General features: G+C 41.9%; 1 protein-coding gene across 1 annotated transcript; it reads left to right on the top strand.

The window, feature by feature from the left end:
• The first annotated feature begins 1255 nt into the window (after window positions 1-1255).
• On the top strand, window positions 1256-4763 carry LOC131519634 (uncharacterized). Its single transcript, XM_058742906.1, has 3 exons — window positions 1256-1311; window positions 2081-2247; window positions 2998-4763. The coding sequence occupies exons 1-3, from the start codon at window positions 1256-1258 to the stop codon at window positions 4692-4694; spliced, it is 1920 nt and encodes a 639-aa protein (XP_058598889.1). The 3' UTR covers window positions 4695-4763.
• The last annotated feature ends 14184 nt before the right edge of the window (window positions 4764-18947 follow it).

The raw sequence follows: 18947 nt of genomic DNA, 5'->3' as shown, positions 1-18947 counted from the left end.
AGTCAGTTAATTTGGCAACCCCTTTAAAGCATATCATTTTTCTATCCCTTCCATCAAAAACATGTCACTGGAGCTCCTCTTCATGTTTCAGAGGAAAGAAAATATTCTTGCGAGAAAGTGTATCCAATCAGAGAAAATAAGCTCAGTAATTACAGGCATATAGGCTTCCTAGAGGAAAGACACATTTTTTCTTTAATAGTTCAGCTGCTGTCATCAATTATTCAAAGCCCAATTTGGATGTTGTTGTTCTTTAAACTCTATGAAAAGAACAGCCCTGCCTTAGTTTAAAGCTAAGTTCTCTTTTCTGCTTATTATGGATCTTTGATAAGAAATACAATTGCTGAGAAGTCTGTTTTGCTTGCTGTTTGCTACGAGCATTGTGAAGCCTTTCCTGAATGTAACTCACTATGTAATAGAGTAAGTTGTAAAACTTCCTAAATGTGGTCTGGTATGTAGTAGAATAAGTGACTGTACATAAACTAACCAGCATTTCTCGCTTCTGTAAACCTGCTTGCTTAATACATTCTTCCCCCTTCCCCCTTCCCCTTTTTTTTTCTGAAACCTCCCCTATGCTGTTTGTCTCTGTCTATAAAAACGCTGTACCAACCCTGTTCAGAGCCTCTCAGCGTCACTGGCGACGAGTGCGCAGAGGTCCAGGTTCGAACCTGCAATAAGTGACCCTTGCCGCTTGGCTTTGACTTACGACTCTGGTGGTCTCTTGCGGGAGGTTCACGACCTCGGGCATTACATTTGGAGGTCCCACCAAGATTTCCCCCAGGCCCACCAGACTTCGGGTCAACAGGTCATCTTCGATTCCGATCGGTAAGTAAGCCGGCTCTATCTTTTTCTCTCTGATCTGTGTTTCTTCTTAGGAGAACCGGTTCTATCTGGAAGCTGGTGTGACCCTGGCGGACGCGCTATAGGGCACCCAGCCGGGGTCAGTTGGAGACGTCCACTGACACAGGGGGCCTTTCTGGCCCATCAGGGGGCCTTTCTTGGCCCATCAGGGGACCTTCTTGGTCCATCAGGGGGCTTTTTTAGCCCATCAGGATTCTTTTCTGTGGGCCACTCACGCCCAACGCGCTTGCGAGTTAACCGCTTTCACTTTGTCTACGGACTTCCAGTTTCTCTGTATAAATTAGTCCAGAGTGCTAAGAAACATCTCTAGGCGCCTGAAAAACCAGTAGGCATGCCCACTGTTACCCGTGTTCTGATGTGATGTGTGTCTGTGTGTCTATCTGTTGAATTGACTGGAATGATTGTTGGGATCAGGGGCACGCGCCTGACTTACCCTATGTGTAATCCCACGGCGTAAGCTACGGGATTCGAGTGGGCTCTAACCCGATTTCCGCGGTGATCCTCATATGGCTTAAGGCGGTCAAAATTTTTGATCCGAGCAAGGGGTTTATACCTGCCCGCCTATGCTAAGAGGCACCTAAGTTCCCGCGAGGGACGCGGATGGGCGAGTATGCAAGTACTTCTGTGTCAGTCTAAATGTATTGTCACCCCTGGGCCCTTGTAATTACCACCATCCTAATCATAATTTTCTCTGTGGGGCTGGCCAAAACGGCACCAGAAAGTTGGGACCGCTGCGAAAGATTCTTATTGGTTCTTGTTTTTCTTTCATGGGTCGGATGCTTTATTGGAATTAAGTGATTTCTTGGCTGATCAGAATTAATTATCCCATCCTTTGTTCCTCTCTTCTCTCTCCTCAGCTCCTTGTGGCTTTCCTCCCGCCCCTCCAGGCCACCAAAGGTCTCACCCTGCACGGACTTCTCCACCACTAATTTCAGCCGTGTCAGGGCCCCCTCCGTGCCCCCAGCCAGCAGCGCCCCCTTCTCTTCTCCTCTTCCTCAGAATCATAACATGGGCCAAACACAGAGCACCCCCCTCTCCCTCCTTCTCACCAATTTCAAAGATGTAAGAGCTAGAGGACACAGCTTAAGCCTGGACATTCGCAAAAAGAAGTTGATCACCTATTGCCGCTCTGAATGGCCCACCTTTGGGGTCAGTTGGCCTACAGAGGGAACCTTTTGCCTCCCTGTGGTCCTTAAAGTAAAATCAAAAATTTTCCTACCAGGGAAAGAAGGTCACCCGGATCAGATTCCCTATATTCTGGTGTGGCAAAATTTAGTAGAAAATCCACCTCCTTGGGTGGCCAACCCACTGCTAACCTTGATCTCATTAATGCAGCTTTTCCCTTGACCCGACCCCCACAGGATGGCTGGGACTACAACACGGCAGAAGGTAGGGGACGGCTGCGCATTTATCGCCAGACTCTAATGGCGGGTCTCCGGGCTGCTGCACGCAAGCTCACTAATTTGGCAAAAGTATATTCAGTAATACAAGGTAAGACAGAGAGCCCTGCCGCTTATTTAGAAAGATTAATGGAAACCTTCAGACAGTATACCCCCATGAACCCCGAGGCCCCCGAAAATCAAGCTACTGTTGTAATGGCCTTTGTAAATCAGGCAGCCACTGATATTAAAAAAAAAAACAAAACTCCAGAAACTAGAGGACCTGGAAGAAAAACAGATTCAGGACTTACTCTGCATTGCCCAGCGTGTCTATAATAATAGAGAAACTCCAGAGGACAGGCAACTGAAAGCTACCGAAAAAATGACCAAAGTCCTGGCCGCTGTTGTCCAAAAGCCCCTGGATAAAGACCAATGTGCCTATTGCAAAGAAAAAGGCCATTGGGCCCAAGAATGACCATTGCCTATCTTTCAAAAAGACTAGACCCAGTAGCGGCTGGCTGGCCCCCTTGCCTCCATATGATCGCTGCTACAGCTCTAATGGTAAAGGATGCTAATAAGTTAACTATGGGACAAGAGTTACATGTTACAACCCCTCATGCCATCGAAGGGGTCCTCAAACAACCTCCTGACCGATGGATAAGTAACGCCCAACTAGTTCACTACCAGGGACTATTATTAAATCCCCTCAGAATCATTTATGCTCCCCCCCGAACACTGAACCCTGCCTCCCTGCTACGAGACCCGGACTTAGATACCCCTCTCCATGACTGCGCTGAGATATTGGCACAGGTTCATGGAGTTCGGGAAGATTTACAGGATCACCCTCTACCAGACGCCGAGGTTACCTGGTTCACTGACAGCAGCAGCTTCATACATCAGGGTCAAAGGTACGCAGGGGCAGCAGTCACAACTGAAACTGAGACTGTTTGGGCAGAGCATTTGCCAGCTGGCACCTCTGCCCAATGGCCTGAACTTGTGGCCTTAACCAAGGCACTGACTTTGGGAAAAGACAAGAGACTAAACGTGTATACCGGCAGCAGATATGCTTTTGCTACGGCCCACATACATGGAGATATATATAGAGAGAGGGGACTGTTAACTGCAGAGGGGAAAACTATCAAAAACAAAGAAGAAATATTGGCTCTTTTAAAGGCACTCTGGCTGCCTAAACGACTAGCCATCATACATTGCCCAGGCCACCAAAAACCGATCACACCGGTGGCCACAGAAAATAATTTGGCTGACCAGGTGGCCCGAGAGGTAGCCTTACAGGTGAACTGTGCTTTAATGACCACCCTACCAGACCCCGGTTCAGCTAGTTTACCAGAAAATCCCGCCTACACTAAAGAAGACCTAAACTGGATCCAAAAATTACCTTTAACTCAGTGCCTTAACGGATGGTGGAGAGCAGCAGACTGTAGCATAATTCTCCCAGAAGAAATGGGAAATAAAGTCTTATCCAAGATGCACCGAGCCACTCATATGGGCACCAGAAAAATGCAGGACTTAATAAGACATGCTAGGATCACCATTAGAGACTCCAGGACAAAAATTGAACAGATAGTTGCTAGCTGTAAAGCTTGCCAACTAACTAACGCTACCAACCACGGGAAAAACCCTGGCTCCAGGACCCGCGGAACCAGGCCGGGAGACTATTGGGAAATAGACTTCACCGAGGTAAAGCCTGGAAAATATGGATATAAATATTTGTTAGTGTTTATAGATACCTCTTCAGGATGGACAGAGGCCTTCCCCACCAAGCATGAAACTGCGCAGGTAGTAGCAAAAAAGATGTTAGAAGACATCATGCCCAGGTACGGATTCCCTACCCTAATAGGATCAGACAATGGACCAGCATTCATTTCAAAGGTAATACAAGGGATAGCTCAGTTTATTGGGGCTGATTGGAAACTACATTGTGCATATAGACCCCAAAGCTCAGGACAGGTAGAAAGAATGAATAGAACTCTAAAAGAGACCTTAACTAAATTGACCATGGAGACTGGCGCTAATTGGGTAGTCTTACTCCCCTACGCTCTGTTCAGGGTGCAGAACTCCCCATACAAACTGGGACTAACCCCCTTTGAAATCATGTATGGAGTGCCCCCCCCTATAATTCCCAACCTACAGTCTAATGTGTTAACTGAATTTGATGATCATAAACTTCTTATTTCCCTGAGGGAACTCCAGCACACCCACCAGAAAGTTTGGCCCAGACTGAGAGCCATTTATGAGAATGGGCCCCCTCCTGAGCCGCATCACTACCGACCCGGAGACTGGGTATACGTGCGGAGACATAAACAAGAGACCCTCCAACCATGGTGGAAGGGACCCTACGGCGTAATCCTAACCACGCCCACCGCTCTCAAAGTCGACGGGATTGCTACCTGGATCCATTACACCCACGCCCGACCAGCTGATCCCTTTGCGGTTTGAGAAGACTTCGTGCCAGAAGCCAACACCGCCTGGATGGTTGACCAGAGTAAGACCCATCCTTTAAAATTGATTCTGCGTCGAAAACCTGATCCCTAAAACCGGCCGAGACCGAAAGCTCAAGTGTCCCATACCAAGACTGTTGCAGCAACTCAGGACCCAAAATGATCAAAGGAACACTCACTAGTGTGCTCCTGCTCACCTCCTACAGACTGATAAGTATTGCGGGCAACCCTCATATCCCCTATACCTTAACATGGGAAATTATTAATTTAGAAACTCATGAAGTCTATAATACCACCACTAAATCAGATACCCCCTTAAATTCTTGGTGGCCCGACCTATATTTCAACCTAGAAGATGTAGCTGTCTCCATGGAATTACTCCCTCCTCCCCCAGGGAAACACCAAAGCCAAGCCCCTACACGTGTATATGGGTATGCACCTGGGGAACGAGGAGCTCTAAGCCAGAGGGGATTTTATGCATGCCCAGGGTTCGGATCAAACGCTGACACCACATGTGGAGGAATTTTAAGCTACTACTGTAAGTCCTGGAGTTGTGTCACTACCAATGACGGAAACTCGAAATGGAACGTAAAACCCCATTATATTGACATGAAATTTGCTAGCCCCTGCCCCAAACGTAAGCTAGCGGGCCTAACATTTGGAACAGGTCCCTGTAACCTTGTCCGCATTAAATTTCTAGAAGACGGAAAAAAAGATACTAGATGGACCTCTGGACTTAGTTGGGGAATCTATTTATATCGAGGGCCACCCTACTATGCAACTGTTATTCAGATAAAACTAAAAGTAAAACCCAAGGTTCCACCAATGCTAGTAGGACCGAATCCAGTAGTAAGGGCCACAAGTAAGCCTACTACTAGGGCCACAAGTAAGCCTACTACCAGGGCCCACAAATAAGCCTACTAATACCACGAGCAAGAGTACTAGCTCTTCGGCCACTCAGGTGACCACAGTAACCAGGACCCCAAGAAAACCCCAAAAAATCCAAATCCCATTCAAAGATGACCCCTTATGGGTAATGATAAATTCCACTTATCAGGCCTTAAACCATACTAACCCTAAGGAGACAGAAGCTGGTTGGCTATGCTATTCTAAATTTTTTTTTTTTTCAATGTTTTTTATTTATTTTTGGGACAGAGAGACACAGAGCATGAACGGGGGAGGGGCAGAGAGAGAGGGAGACACAGAATTGGAAACAGGCTCCAGGCTCCGAGCTGTCAGCACAGAGCCCGACGCGGGGCTCGAACTCACAGACGCGAGATCGTGACCTGGCTGAAGTCGGCCGCTTAACCGACTGCGCCACCCAGGCGCCCCGGCTATGCTATTCTATACAACCTCCATTTTACGAGTCAGTAGCAATAGTAAGAAACTATAGCACCGCAGACAACTCAGACTCTTGCAATTGGGGACAGAGGAAACCTGGCCTCACACTACCTGTACTTTCAGGAAATGGGACATGTATAGGAACAGTGCCAACAAAATATAGCCACTTATGCATAAATAACAGAAATATATTCAATACTTCAAAAAATTGGATTATTCCACCAGATAACTCATGGTGGCTTTGTTCTCATGCGGGATTAACTCCTTGCCTCTATAAAGGTATGTTCAATCAGTCAGAATTCTGTATAATGGTAATTGTGTTCCCAAAAATCATATACCACACAGCTGAGTATGTAGACCAGACGTGGATAGCACCCAAAAGAATAACTAAGAGAGAACTCATCACCGTAGGGGCTCTAACTCTAGCCACCATATTTGGACTCAGGGCCATCGGAACAGGGACAGGGATCTCAGCCTTAACAATACAAAACAAGGGATTTAGTATACTTAGAGAAGCAGTTGACAAAGATATAGAAAGAATAGAGACTGCCATCACTTCACTTGAAAAGTCCCTAACCTCCCTCTCGGAAGTAGTTTTACAAAACAGGAGAGGATTAGACCTGCTGTTCCTACAGCAAGGTGGTCTCTGTGCAGCACTAGGAGAAGAGTGTTGCTTCTATGCTGACCACACAGGAGTAGTAAGAGATTCTATGGCCAAGATCCGAGAAGGGCTAAATAAACGAAAAAAAGAAAGAGAACAGGAGGCAGGATGGTTTGAATCCTGGTTCAATACGTCCCCTTGGTTAACTACCCTGCTCTCCGCTTTACTCGGGCCTCTGGCCATTCTACTTCTCGCTCTCACATTAGGCCCCTGCATCATAAACAAAATTATTAATTTTGTCCAAAATAGGTTTAATACTATACAACTAATGATGTTAAGAACTCAATACCCACCGCTCGAGACATTACAAATAGAAAACTAAAGATCCAAGATTGGCTCTTTAGGCACAAGAAAAAGGGGGAAACGAAAAGAACAGCCCTGCCTTAGTTTAAAGCTAAGTTCTCTTTTCTGCTTATTATGGATCTTTGATAAGAAATACAATTGCTGAGAAGTCTGTTTTGCTTGCTGTTTGCTACGAGCATTGTGAAGCCTTTCCTGAATGTAACTCACTATGTAATAGAGTAAGTTGTAAAACTTCCTAAATGTGGTCTGGTATGTAGTAGAATAAGTGACTGTACATAAACTAACCAGCATTTCTCACTTCTGTAAACCTGCTTGCTTAATACATTCTTCCCCCTTCCCCCTTCCCCTTTTTTTTTCTGAAACCTCCCCTATGCTGTTTGTCTCTGTCTATAAAAACACTGTACCAACCCTGTTCAGGGCCTCTCAGCGTCACTGGCGACGAGTGCGCAGAGGTCCAGGTTCGAACCCGCAATAAATGACCCTTGCCGCTTGGCTTTGACTTACGACTCTGGTGGTCTCTTGCGGGAGGTTCACGACCTCGGGCATTACACTCTACTGGTTAACCGATTTGGGATTAATGTGTTAGCACTGGCCATAAGCTACCTCACCCTGCATTCACTTGTAAACTGCTCTCTGCTCTGTGGAACCCAGTTCCCCTGGCTCTTAATTAACTACTCTGACCATCCTGTAAGGCTAAGCAGACTGATTAGCTCCACAAGCGGAGCGGCCAACACACTGATGGCTCATTTTTATTTGACACGGAGGTTTAGGGGTCTGGTTCAGGGGTCTCGGTGGTATTTTTTTTTTTCTCCCAAACCCAGTTTGTAACAGAATGTTTTCTAAATGACTATTTCTCCTGGAAGAGTAGAAATACAAATATGTCAAAGCTGTCAAAACTGTTGACTCCTAAGATAATCACTCAATGGGAAGAAAGCACATTAAAAATAAAATGGAGAGAACCCAAGAAATTCAAGTGACCCATGGTCACTGCACTATTTTGTCACATTTCATGATTTCAGACCTGTAAAGACCTATGCAGGATCTCTGAATTGTCCTGGGTGCCTATCTCTAAAAACTTCCTTATTGTGCCTTTTTTCTTTTTTTTTTTTGTCCTCAGCTTGGAAGCTGTCTGTTGTCTTACCTTAGCCATTCCCTACAGTCGCTTTGCTACATTCCCAAAGGGCAAACAAATTATTTGGCTATAGTAATACTTTCTAATTTTTCCATCCACCACTAAAAGGAATTGTTTTAACACATTTTAGAGGCCAGAACAGTGCCTAACACTATATACTGCACAATAAATTTTCAGTGAGTGGATAAAGAGTTCTTTACATCTTTGTTCTCTCTTTGAAGTTCCTTGTGACAATAGAGCAAATTGAGTATGACTTTTGGGAATAAACCAGAAAAAATAATTAAGTTACTTCAATATCAATTATCGTGTGATTCTACATAATGCTGACTTGTTGTGGCGGTATAAAATTATTTATTTCAGTGATCCCTCTGATCAAAACAATCTTGTCAAAGAAATCATGAAGAAAACAAATTACAGGGAATTAAACCAAGTCCCTTCTGTCCAGATGTTTTCTGTAACATGTCCAGAGACATCACTCTCTATTTTCCAGAGCAATTTGGGACTCACTGGCCTTCACTCTCTGAAAAGGTCAGCACGTCTATGGGTTTTCAGTCCACTTTCATCCTCCGTCTGGCTTCATTTACCAGCATTCTTCTTTGAGTCTTTCATGGTCTTATACGAGTCCTTGACTGTTTTGTTTTGGGGGGTGCTGGCAATAAAGAGGTATTTACTACGTGGGAAGATGCGGGTGATTTGTTAGAAATTAAAACATCTTTGAGAGTTTGAGGAGAAAAAAAATGATATGTCTCTTTCTCTCCCTTTATTTGCTCCTTCCACCAACCAGGGTGATATCCTGTCCTGGGAACAAAGGACTGCTTTGTGCTCATCTGATTATTTTTTGTTTCTTATCTCCGTGTTTGAGATTCACCAAGTAATTGTAGGGTAGTTTTGTTCAGAAGATTATCATTACTGTATCTTCAATTCAAGACTCCAAAATTTTCTTCAAAACATGACTAAGGTCAACTTTAGTCTTACGATCGGTCTTTCTAAAAGACCACTAGAACATTAATGACATGTTGAGAAAACACACATTTTCTGTCGATAAGCCTCCCAAAGAAGCACATGAATATCCAAACTTCTGTGCTTATTGAGAGGCTAAGAGAAAAGTTACCAGGTGTACTCACAACTGCAAAGAAAAGATCTTTCCCTTCTCCCCCGCCGTTCCTGAAACCAGCCAGGGCACGCCCGGTCCTAGTCTGACATAAAGGCGGGAACCAATCAAGTTCTGCTGAATGGTTTGAAATAAAGGTGGGAACCAATCAAGTTCTGCTGAGCGTTCAAATGTAAATGTCAGCCTATAACAACTCTGTAACCTCAAAAAAATCCCTAACTTGTTTGTGCCTGTCTATAAAAGAAGCTGTAAGATCCTTGCTCGGGGCCTCTTGCGTCACCGGCGACGAGTGCGCGGAGGACCGGGTTCGAACCTGCAATAAACGACCCTTGCCGCTTGGCTTTGGCTCTGGACTCTGGTGGTTTGTTTTCGGGGGGGGTCTCTCGAATCGGGGCATATCACTTATCACTTCTAAGAGTTTTACTCTTTCCCTTGTTAAACCAATAAAAGCCATGAAAGCTAAGGTCTTTGGTTTTTGGATTTTTTTTTAATGACAGTTTGTCTAAGACAATAGATTTTGGTAAATCTATTGTCTTAGAATTTGGTAAATCTATTGTCTTAGAATTAAAGAATTAGAACCCAACACATGAAAGTATTAACAAACTTTATAGAATTCCTGGATGGGTATCTTACTTCACTTTGTAAGTTAGTGCCCAGGAGCCAAACAACTCCTATATAAAGAACTAAGCAGACATAGAGGGTAATCTTAACACAATGATAGACACAGAATCAAGCTTGATAGGAAATTGAGAGATGTACCACATCTACAGATAACTCTGATCACTAATTATTATGTGGTTAATAAAATAAGAATTCTGTTCTTCTCGCTATTTTAAAAAATAAAATCCCCTTAATCTATGCACTGCTTAACTCTAGCTATTTTTAACTCAAATGGCTCAATATCAACTACATATGTTGTAGCATTATTCTTAGCTCTCCATATGAACTAATTAATTTGATCCTTAAAATACCGTATGAGATATACATGTAGCCTTTTAAAGATAAGAAAACTTAGTCACAAAGACTATAAATAAGTTGCCCAAGATCACACTGAACCGTGACCCAAACCCAGGCAGGCCTGATCTAGAGTATGTGATCCTAACCCCTACACCTCCCTTAACCATCAGTAGTGAATATAGTAGTCTCACATTATCATTATAACAAGTTACCCACAAGTTAGGTGGCTTAAGCAATATTGGTTAATTGTCTTACAGTTCTAGAGATCAGAAGTTCAAAATGGCTTTCACTGGCTAAAATCATGATATTGGCAAGTCTGCGTTCCTTTGTGGCTCGAGAGGAGAAGCTGGTTCCTTGCCTTTTTCAGCTTCAAATGGTCATGTGCCTTCTTTGGGTTGTTGGCCCGTTCCTGTATCTTCAAAGTCTGCAGGGTAGCACCTTTAAGAATCTTTCTCTGTTTCAGTCATCATACCAGCTTCTTCTATAACTGATTCTCTTTCCTCCCTTAGAAGAGGGAGGACCCTTTTAACTACATTGGGCCCACTCAGAAAATCCAGAAAAATCTCCCCATTACAAAATATTTCATTTAATCACAACTGAGAAGTCCCTAGTACCCTGCAATGTAACATATTCACAGGTTCTGGGGATTAGGACATGGACATCTTTGAGGGGGTATTATTCACTCTACACTGTGCATCACAATTAATGTTAAAGAGGAGAACTTGAATTGTATGTGGGAATGAGAAGTGATTGTTGTGACTTTTGATCCCATTCTCCAATACTTTTTCACATCTCAGTTATGAATCATTTCTCAAATTAGACTAAATTAGTACTATCTCTTTGTTTTAAACAGGAAAAAAAATTGCTTTGAGACCTTCCTAGCATGTGTATACTTCATGTTTATGACTGTTATTTTATTTTATTATTTTTTAATGTTTATTTATTTTTGAGAGACAGAGACAGAATGTGAGTGGGGGAGGGGCAGAGAGACAGGGAGACAGAATCTGAGGCAGGTTCCAGGCTCTGAGCTGTCAGCACAGAGCCCCACGTGGGTCCTGAACTCATGAGCTATGAGGTCATGACCTGAGCTAAAGTCGGCCTCCCAACCAACTGAGCCACCCACACACCCCTATGACTGCTATTTTAAACAGACTGTTCTTGTCTGATTGCTGAGGCTAGGACTTCCAACACAATGTTGAACAACAGTGGTGAGAGTGGACATCCCTGTTCTGTTCCTGACCTTATGGGGAAAGCTCTCAGCATTTCCCCATGGAAGATGATACCAGCTGTGGATCTTTCATATACGGCCTTTATGATCTTGAGGTATGTTCCTTCTATACCTACTTTCTTGAGGGTTTTTATCAAGAAAGGGTGCTACATTTTGTCAAATGCTTTTTTAGCATCTATTGAAAGGATCATATGGTACTTATCCTTTCTTTTATTAATGTGATGTATCATGTTGGTTGAAGGGTGGATAGTGAACCAGCCAGGAATGCATCCCAGGAATAAATCCCACTTGATTGTAGTGAATAATTTTTTTAATGTATTGTTGGATTTGGTTTGCTAGTATCTTGTTGAGAATTTTTGCATCCACGTTCATCAGGGAGATTGGTCTGTAAGTCTCCTTTTGAGCGAGGTCTTTGTCTGGTTTTTCAAATCAAGGTAATGCTGGCCTCATAGAATGAATTTGGAAGTTTTCCTTCCATTTCTATTTTTTGGAACAGCTTCAAAAGAAAATGTATTAACACTTCTTTAACTATTTGGTAGAATTCCCCTGGGAAGCCATCTGGCCCTGGACTCTTGTTTGTTGGGATATTTTTGATTACTAATTCGATTTCTTTACTGTATGAATCTGTTCAAATTTTCTACTTTTTCCTGTTTCAGTTTCAGTAGTTTGTATGTTTCCAGGAGTTTGTCCATGTCCATGGTATATAACTTCTCCTAACATTCTCTTATTATTGTTTGTATTTCTGTGGTGTTGGTTGTTATCTCTCCTCTTTCATTCATGATTTTATTTATTTGAGTCCTTTCCTTTTTCTTTTTGATAAACCTGGCAAGGGGTTTATCAATTTTGTTAATTCTTTCAAAGAACTAGCTCCTGGATTCATTGATCTGTTCTGTTTATTTTGTATTTATTTTTTATTTTGATACCATTGATTTCTGCTCTAACCTTTATTATTTCCCTTCTTCTGCTGATTCTGGGCTTTATTTGCTGCTCTTTTTCCAGCTCCTTTAGGTGGAAGCTAGGTTGTGTATTTGAGACCTTTCTTCCTTCTTTAGGAAGGCCTGGATTGCTATATACTTCCCTCTTCTGACCGTCTTTGCTGTATCCCAGAGGTTTCGGGTTGTCGTGTTTTCATTTTCATTGGCTTCCATGTACTTTGTAATTTCCTCTTCAATTGATTGGTTAACCCATTCATTCTTTAGTAGGATGCTCTTTAATTTCCAAGTGTTCTTGGTCTTTCCAAATTTTTTTCTTTTGGTTGATTTCAAGTATCATAGTGTTGTGGTCTGAAAATACGCACAGTACTTGTTGAGGGCTGATTTGCGACCCAGTATGTGATCTGTTCTAGAGAATGTTCCCTGTGCACTCAAGAAGAAAATGTATTCTGCTGCTTTAGCATGAAATGTTCTGAAGGTATCTGTTAGGTCTATCCGGTCCAGTGTGTCATTCAAAGCCATTATTTGTTGATTTCCTGCTTAGATGATCTGTCCATTGCTATAAACGGGGTGTTGAAGTCCCCTACTATTATGGTATTATTATCAATGAGTGTCTTTATGTTTGTGATTAATTGATTTATATATTTGGGTTCTATCGTGTTGGGGGCATAAGTATTTACAATGGTAGATCTTTTTGGTGAATAGACCCCTTAATTATGATATAATACCCTTCTTCATCTCTTGTTACAGTCTTTGTTTTACAGTCTAGTTTGTCTGATATAAGCATGGCTAATCCAGCTTTCCTTTGACATCCATGAGCATGATAGATGCTAAAAAATGAAAGATATCCAAATCAGCAAGGAAGAAGTCAAACTTTCATCCTTCACAGACGACAAGATACTCTACATGTAAAACCCAAAAGGTTCCACCAAAAAACTGCTAGAAATGATGCATGAATTCAGCAAAGTCACAAAATATAAAATCAATGTGTAGAAATCAGTTGCATTTCTATACACCAATAATGAAGCCCCAGAAAGAGAAATCAAGGAATAAATCCCATTCACAACTGCACCAAAACCCATAAAATACCTAGGAATAAATCTAACCAAAGATGTGAAAAATCTATACACTGAAAACTATAGAAAACTTATGAAAGAAATTGAAGACAACACAAAAAATTGAAAAACATTCCATGCTCATGTATTGGAAGAACAAATATTGTTAAAATATTGACACTACCCGAAGCAATCTACATATTCAATGCAATCCCTATCAAAATAACATCAGCATTCTTCACAGACATAGAACAAACAATCCTAAAACTTGTAGGGTATCAGAAAAAAAAAAACAAACCCAAATAGCCAAAGGAATCCTGCAAAAGAACACCAAAGCTGGAGGCATCAGAATTCTGGACCTCAAGCTGTATTACAAAGCTATAATCATCAAGACAGCATGGTAGTGGCACAAAAACAGACACTTAGATCAATGGAACAGAATAGAGAATTCAGAAATGGACCCACAAACATATGGCCAACTAATCTTTGACAAAGCAGGAAAGAATATGAAATGGAAACAAGACAGTCTCTTCAGGAAATGGTGCTGGGAAAACTGGACAGCAACACGCAGAAGAATGAACCTGGACCACTTTCTTACACCATACACAAAAATAAACTCAAAATGGATGAAAAACTTGAATGTAAGGCAGGAAACCATCAAAATCCTAGAAGAGAAAACAGTCAACAATCTCTTTGACCTTGGCACAGCAAATTCTTTAAAATTCTTTTTTTAACGTTTATTTATTATTGAGAGACAGAGCATGAGCATGGGAGGGGCAGAGAGAGGAGGAGACACAGAATCTGAAGGAGGCTCCAGGTTCTGAGCTATTAGCACAGAGCCCGACGAGGGGCTCGAACTCACAAACCCAGCGAGATCATGACCTGAGCTGCAGTCGGACGCTTAACCTACTGAGCCACCCAGGGGCCCCTTGGCACAGCAACTTCTTACTAAACCTATCTCCGAAGGCAAGGGAAACAAAAGCAACAATGAACTATTGGGACTTATCAAGATAAGAGCTCTGTATGGCAAAGGAAACAATCAACGAAACTAAAAGCTAAGGGTCAGAATGGGAGAAGAAATTTGCAAATGACATATCGGATAAAGGGCTAGTATCCAAAATCCAAAATGACATATCGGATAAAGGGCTAGTATCCAAAATCTATAAAGAATTTACCAAGCTCAACACCCAAAAAAACAAATAATCCAGTGAAACAAATGGGCAAAAGACCTGAACAGAGACTTTTCCCAAGAAGGTATCTAGAGGGCTAACAGACAAATATCACCCATCATGAGGCAAGTATAAATCAAAATCATAATGAGATACATCCTCACACCTATCAGAACGGGTAAAATTAGTACCTCGGGAAACAACAGATGTTGGCAAGGATATGGAAAAAGGGGAAACCTTTGGCACTGTTGGTGGTAATGTAAATAAACTGTTGCTGCCACTCTGGAAAACTGTATGGAGGATCCTCAAAAAATTAAAAAAAGAGCTACCCTATGACCCAGCAATTGCAGTACTAGGTATTTATCCAAGGGATACAGGTGTGCTTTTTAGAAGGGGCACATGCACCTCCACGTTTATAGCAGTGCTATCAACAATAGCCAAATCATGGAAAGAGCCCAAATGTCCAATGAGTGACAAATGGATAAAGAAGATGTGGTGTATATACATACGTGTGTGTGTGTGTGTGTGTGTGTGTGTGTGTGTATAATGGAGCATTACTTAGTGATCAAAAAGAATGAAATATTGCCATTTGCAACATGGTGGATGGAGTTAGGGTGTATTATGCTAAGCAAATAAGTCAATCAAAGAAAAATACCATATGATTTCCCTCATATGTGGAATTTAAGAAACAAAACAGATGAACATAAGGGAAGGGAAGGGAAGGGAAGGGAAGGAAAAATGAGATAAAAACAGAGAGTCAAACCATAAGAGACTCTTAAATACAAAGAACAGACTGATGGTTGCTGGCAAGGTGTTGTATGGATGGATGGGCTAACCAGGTGATGGGCACTGAGAAGGGCATTTGTTGGGATGGGCACTGGGTGTTATATTTAAGCAAAGAATCACAAAATTCTACTCCTGAAACCATTATTACACTATATGTTAACTAACTTGGACTTAAGTAATTTTTTAAAAAAAAAAAGTAAAAATAAACAGACTATGCTTTACTTGCTTCTAGATACACACAGAGCCTAAGTCAAAAGGCATACAGCCAAAGGCCTGAATGTATGTGGAGTGTCTCCAATGTGAGAATAATCTATTACCAGACCAGACTGCATTGATGTAGACCCAGGTGACGCTGAACTTGTAAACAGCCATGATTACAGATGGCAGGCGGATGGCCTAAACATAGCTCGAGACAGAAATTCCCTCTTTATCTCCTTACCATTTTCTTGTATTAGAGGTAGAAAATTTGAAAGATAAATTTAAGAGATGGAGTAGTGTGCCAAGTACTTAGCAAACCCCCACTGGAGAAACAAACTAAATTCAAATCTAAACCCAATAGGTATTATTAGAAGTTTCCTCCCTCATATGTAAATTAAATATGGTAATTACTTTCCTGCGTGTTTCCCTCTGCAAAGGATGGAATTGTAACAATGATCCAAGTGCGGGAAGTGGCAGGGGGTGATGGAGAGTCGCATTATGAGATATTGTCAGAAACATTTCATCTCTATGGATTCCTGCAAGCATCCTGGGCAAGAAGAACAAAAGAACAGTGGCCAGCTCAAAATCACCAAGTCCTTCTCTTGACAAACATCTAAAACTGTGTACTGTACTAGGAAAAGACTAACTTTATATATACATACTTACTATAAGCACCCAGGTCTTTGTTGTGCTTCAAGAACATCTATCTGCTCTGCACACACTTAGCATTTCAAACACTATTTAAAAAAAAAAAACAAACTGGGAGACCAGTCAATCAGATTAAGGAATGGACAATGTGAAGTTTCCCCTGATATTTGAACATTCCTCTTTGGAAAACTGTGCACAGGTGCGATCAGAGCAAACAAAGACAATTCGCTTTTCCAATGAAGTAGCTTAATGCTTTCCTTAAAGGTGTAACTTGATTTATTTCTTTTATGAGGCTAAGCAGGATGATCCAAGAAGAAAAATGTCATGTAGCTACAGAGTATTATGATTCATTATAATAAAGGCCAGGATAATAACAACCTAATAATAGAATATGGATAGACTTTAAAGCAACAATTCAATGGAATTTATAGAAAGCAGCAAGCAGCTTTAAAGAAAACGGGATGGGCACTTCTCATGGCAAAACACGCATCTTGTTTGTCCCAGGGAGGATGAAATACAAATTGGTGATCTTTCCATTTACGTTGGTAGGAGAAGCTCCGGGGTAGAGAACACCAGTGCTCCTTCCAAACGGATGCAGCAAGAAGTTACTCCTATCAGCTTGTGTTTAATGTTATAAATCTGACCTACTTGTCAGCATCATGATTCATGACAGCAAACAGAGAGAGTGTGAAGCCCGCATTTCTGTGGGTAGGGAATAGATTACAGTATTTAGACAGCTTTCACGCCCAGTCCCAGCCAGTCTTGCTGGACATAAAAGAAACTCCAGAAAATTCTGCAGTTCTACTGCAGACTCAGAGTGAGATTCAGGGAGATGAATCATTTCTTGCTGAAGGTAAGTGTCTTGAATATAGCCTCAAAGCCTACACTGGCAACCTTAGGGAAAAATCTTTTTTCTTGTGTATGAATAAAAAACTCCCATTGATCCTAAATAAATTAGAGATATGTGTTGAGGAGCTTCTCTCTGTCTTTATCCTCATGGTCTGGTGGAAAACTACCTAAAGGAAGAAGCATTTGTATGTATGCGTCTTATGCTTGCCGGTTGAGGTTGGTAGCGACTCTGGTCTGTTCAACAACAAATGTCTCCACTGGTGGTATGAATTCCGCTCTTAGTGACCGCACGTCATGACTTAGCCCTAAATTTGTTCTCTCTCTAGTTACTCAACACTTACTGGGCAACTACTGTATACAAGGTACTGTGCTGGGTTGTAGAGATACAAATGTAAAAGACAACACGAGTTCAAGAAAGTTGGGTCAAAAAAATGTAGATACTCTCCCCGCAAAATGTTATCACATGGTTTTGTAAACATGCTTAGGGAAAAAACACAGCATTTCTGAGGAGGTAAGAGTCAGAGGCTGCTTCCTAAAGAACAAAACATATGGATTTGATTTTGTGGGATAACCAAGTGCTTGACATTTTGTAGCAAAGGGGAAAGAAAGAAGTATTTTGCTTAGAAAGAATAGCGTGAACAAAAAAAAAAAAATCATGGAGCAAAAAACAAAAATGTTATGCTAGAAGACTAGCTAGTCGAGTGTTGGAATAAGGGCTTCTTACTCAAGGAGGGGAAGAAGGGCAGATCAATCTAAAAGGGCTTGTTGGTGAAACTCACTAAAAAATATGCTACACAGACATTTTAAACTTCATTATGTATGTATTGTGTTTTCTGGTATGTTTAAGTTTAGTTGTGGGTTAGAAACAGAATGTTGATGGAACGTGGCTTGAGGAGGTGATGACAGAGGCAGGAGGAATCCAACGGAATCCGGAAAAAGGGCAGGAAGAGAGTGCGTTGCAGAGGAAGGAATGAAATTGGGGAAAAGATTAGAGATGAAATTCAAAGTCTTTTGTCACACACACACACACACAATGCCTTGTGTTTATCTCGAATCACTGTGTAAACTCAGTTTCTTTTAGGAAGGAACATAGTGGAGTAGCAGAAAAAAGATAAAGAACTTAAACAGGAGCAGACTGAAAGAGTAGGTCCAGGTAGAGATGTCCAGGACCAAGGTGAGCTTGGACTGAATATAAACTCTGGGCAGAATGTAAGGGTTTGGGAGAGAGCACGGTGGGGCTGGCATTTCATACCACGGCTATAAAATAGACTCCCTAGAAGGACCTGTTCACAGAGAGGGAAGTGGAACAGACACCAAGGCAATGCTAATGGGATATGTGCTCATTTTGCTTCACTCAGAAAGTTCACTTCCAGTGACTGGATCTGGAGGGATGGAGTGGATAGATTTGAACCAGAGATGATGCTGAGTCCTCCTAACACTCTTGGGCTCCCCATGTGTCTTCTCCATTTACCCATTATAAAAGTCATACATGTGTATCAGGCTTTCCTGAGGTGTCCAAAAGTGAGATCACAGTCTGTGAAAAAAAAATTTTGCATTTCTCATAACACAAGGGAAAAGTAGTATAGAAGCTAAATCCTTCATGACATGCGTTCCCATGATTGCTTCCAGTTCCTAAGTTGGTCTCTTATCCTTCCCAAAACTCCACCTCTAAATCTGCTGTATTAAATGACAACCATCTTTTAAGGATACAGTCCCCCCTTCCCAAAGGGCCTGATCTTCTAGGTTTCTTCCTTCCCCAGCAAAACAATTCTGTACATCTGGGTTATTTTGTCTACAATAACATGCCTCACAGACCTTTAGATAAGGTAATTCAAGGTGGCTGTAAGGACTCCAGGTCTAGTCTCCTTAAGGTCTTCCTGT

The sequence above is a fragment of the Neofelis nebulosa genome, chromosome 1 (genome assembly GCF_028018385.1).
Source record: "Neofelis nebulosa isolate mNeoNeb1 chromosome 1, mNeoNeb1.pri, whole genome shotgun sequence".
Taxonomy (NCBI): domain Eukaryota; kingdom Metazoa; phylum Chordata; class Mammalia; order Carnivora; family Felidae; genus Neofelis; species Neofelis nebulosa.
This window is presented reverse-complemented; position numbering and strand designations above follow the sequence as displayed.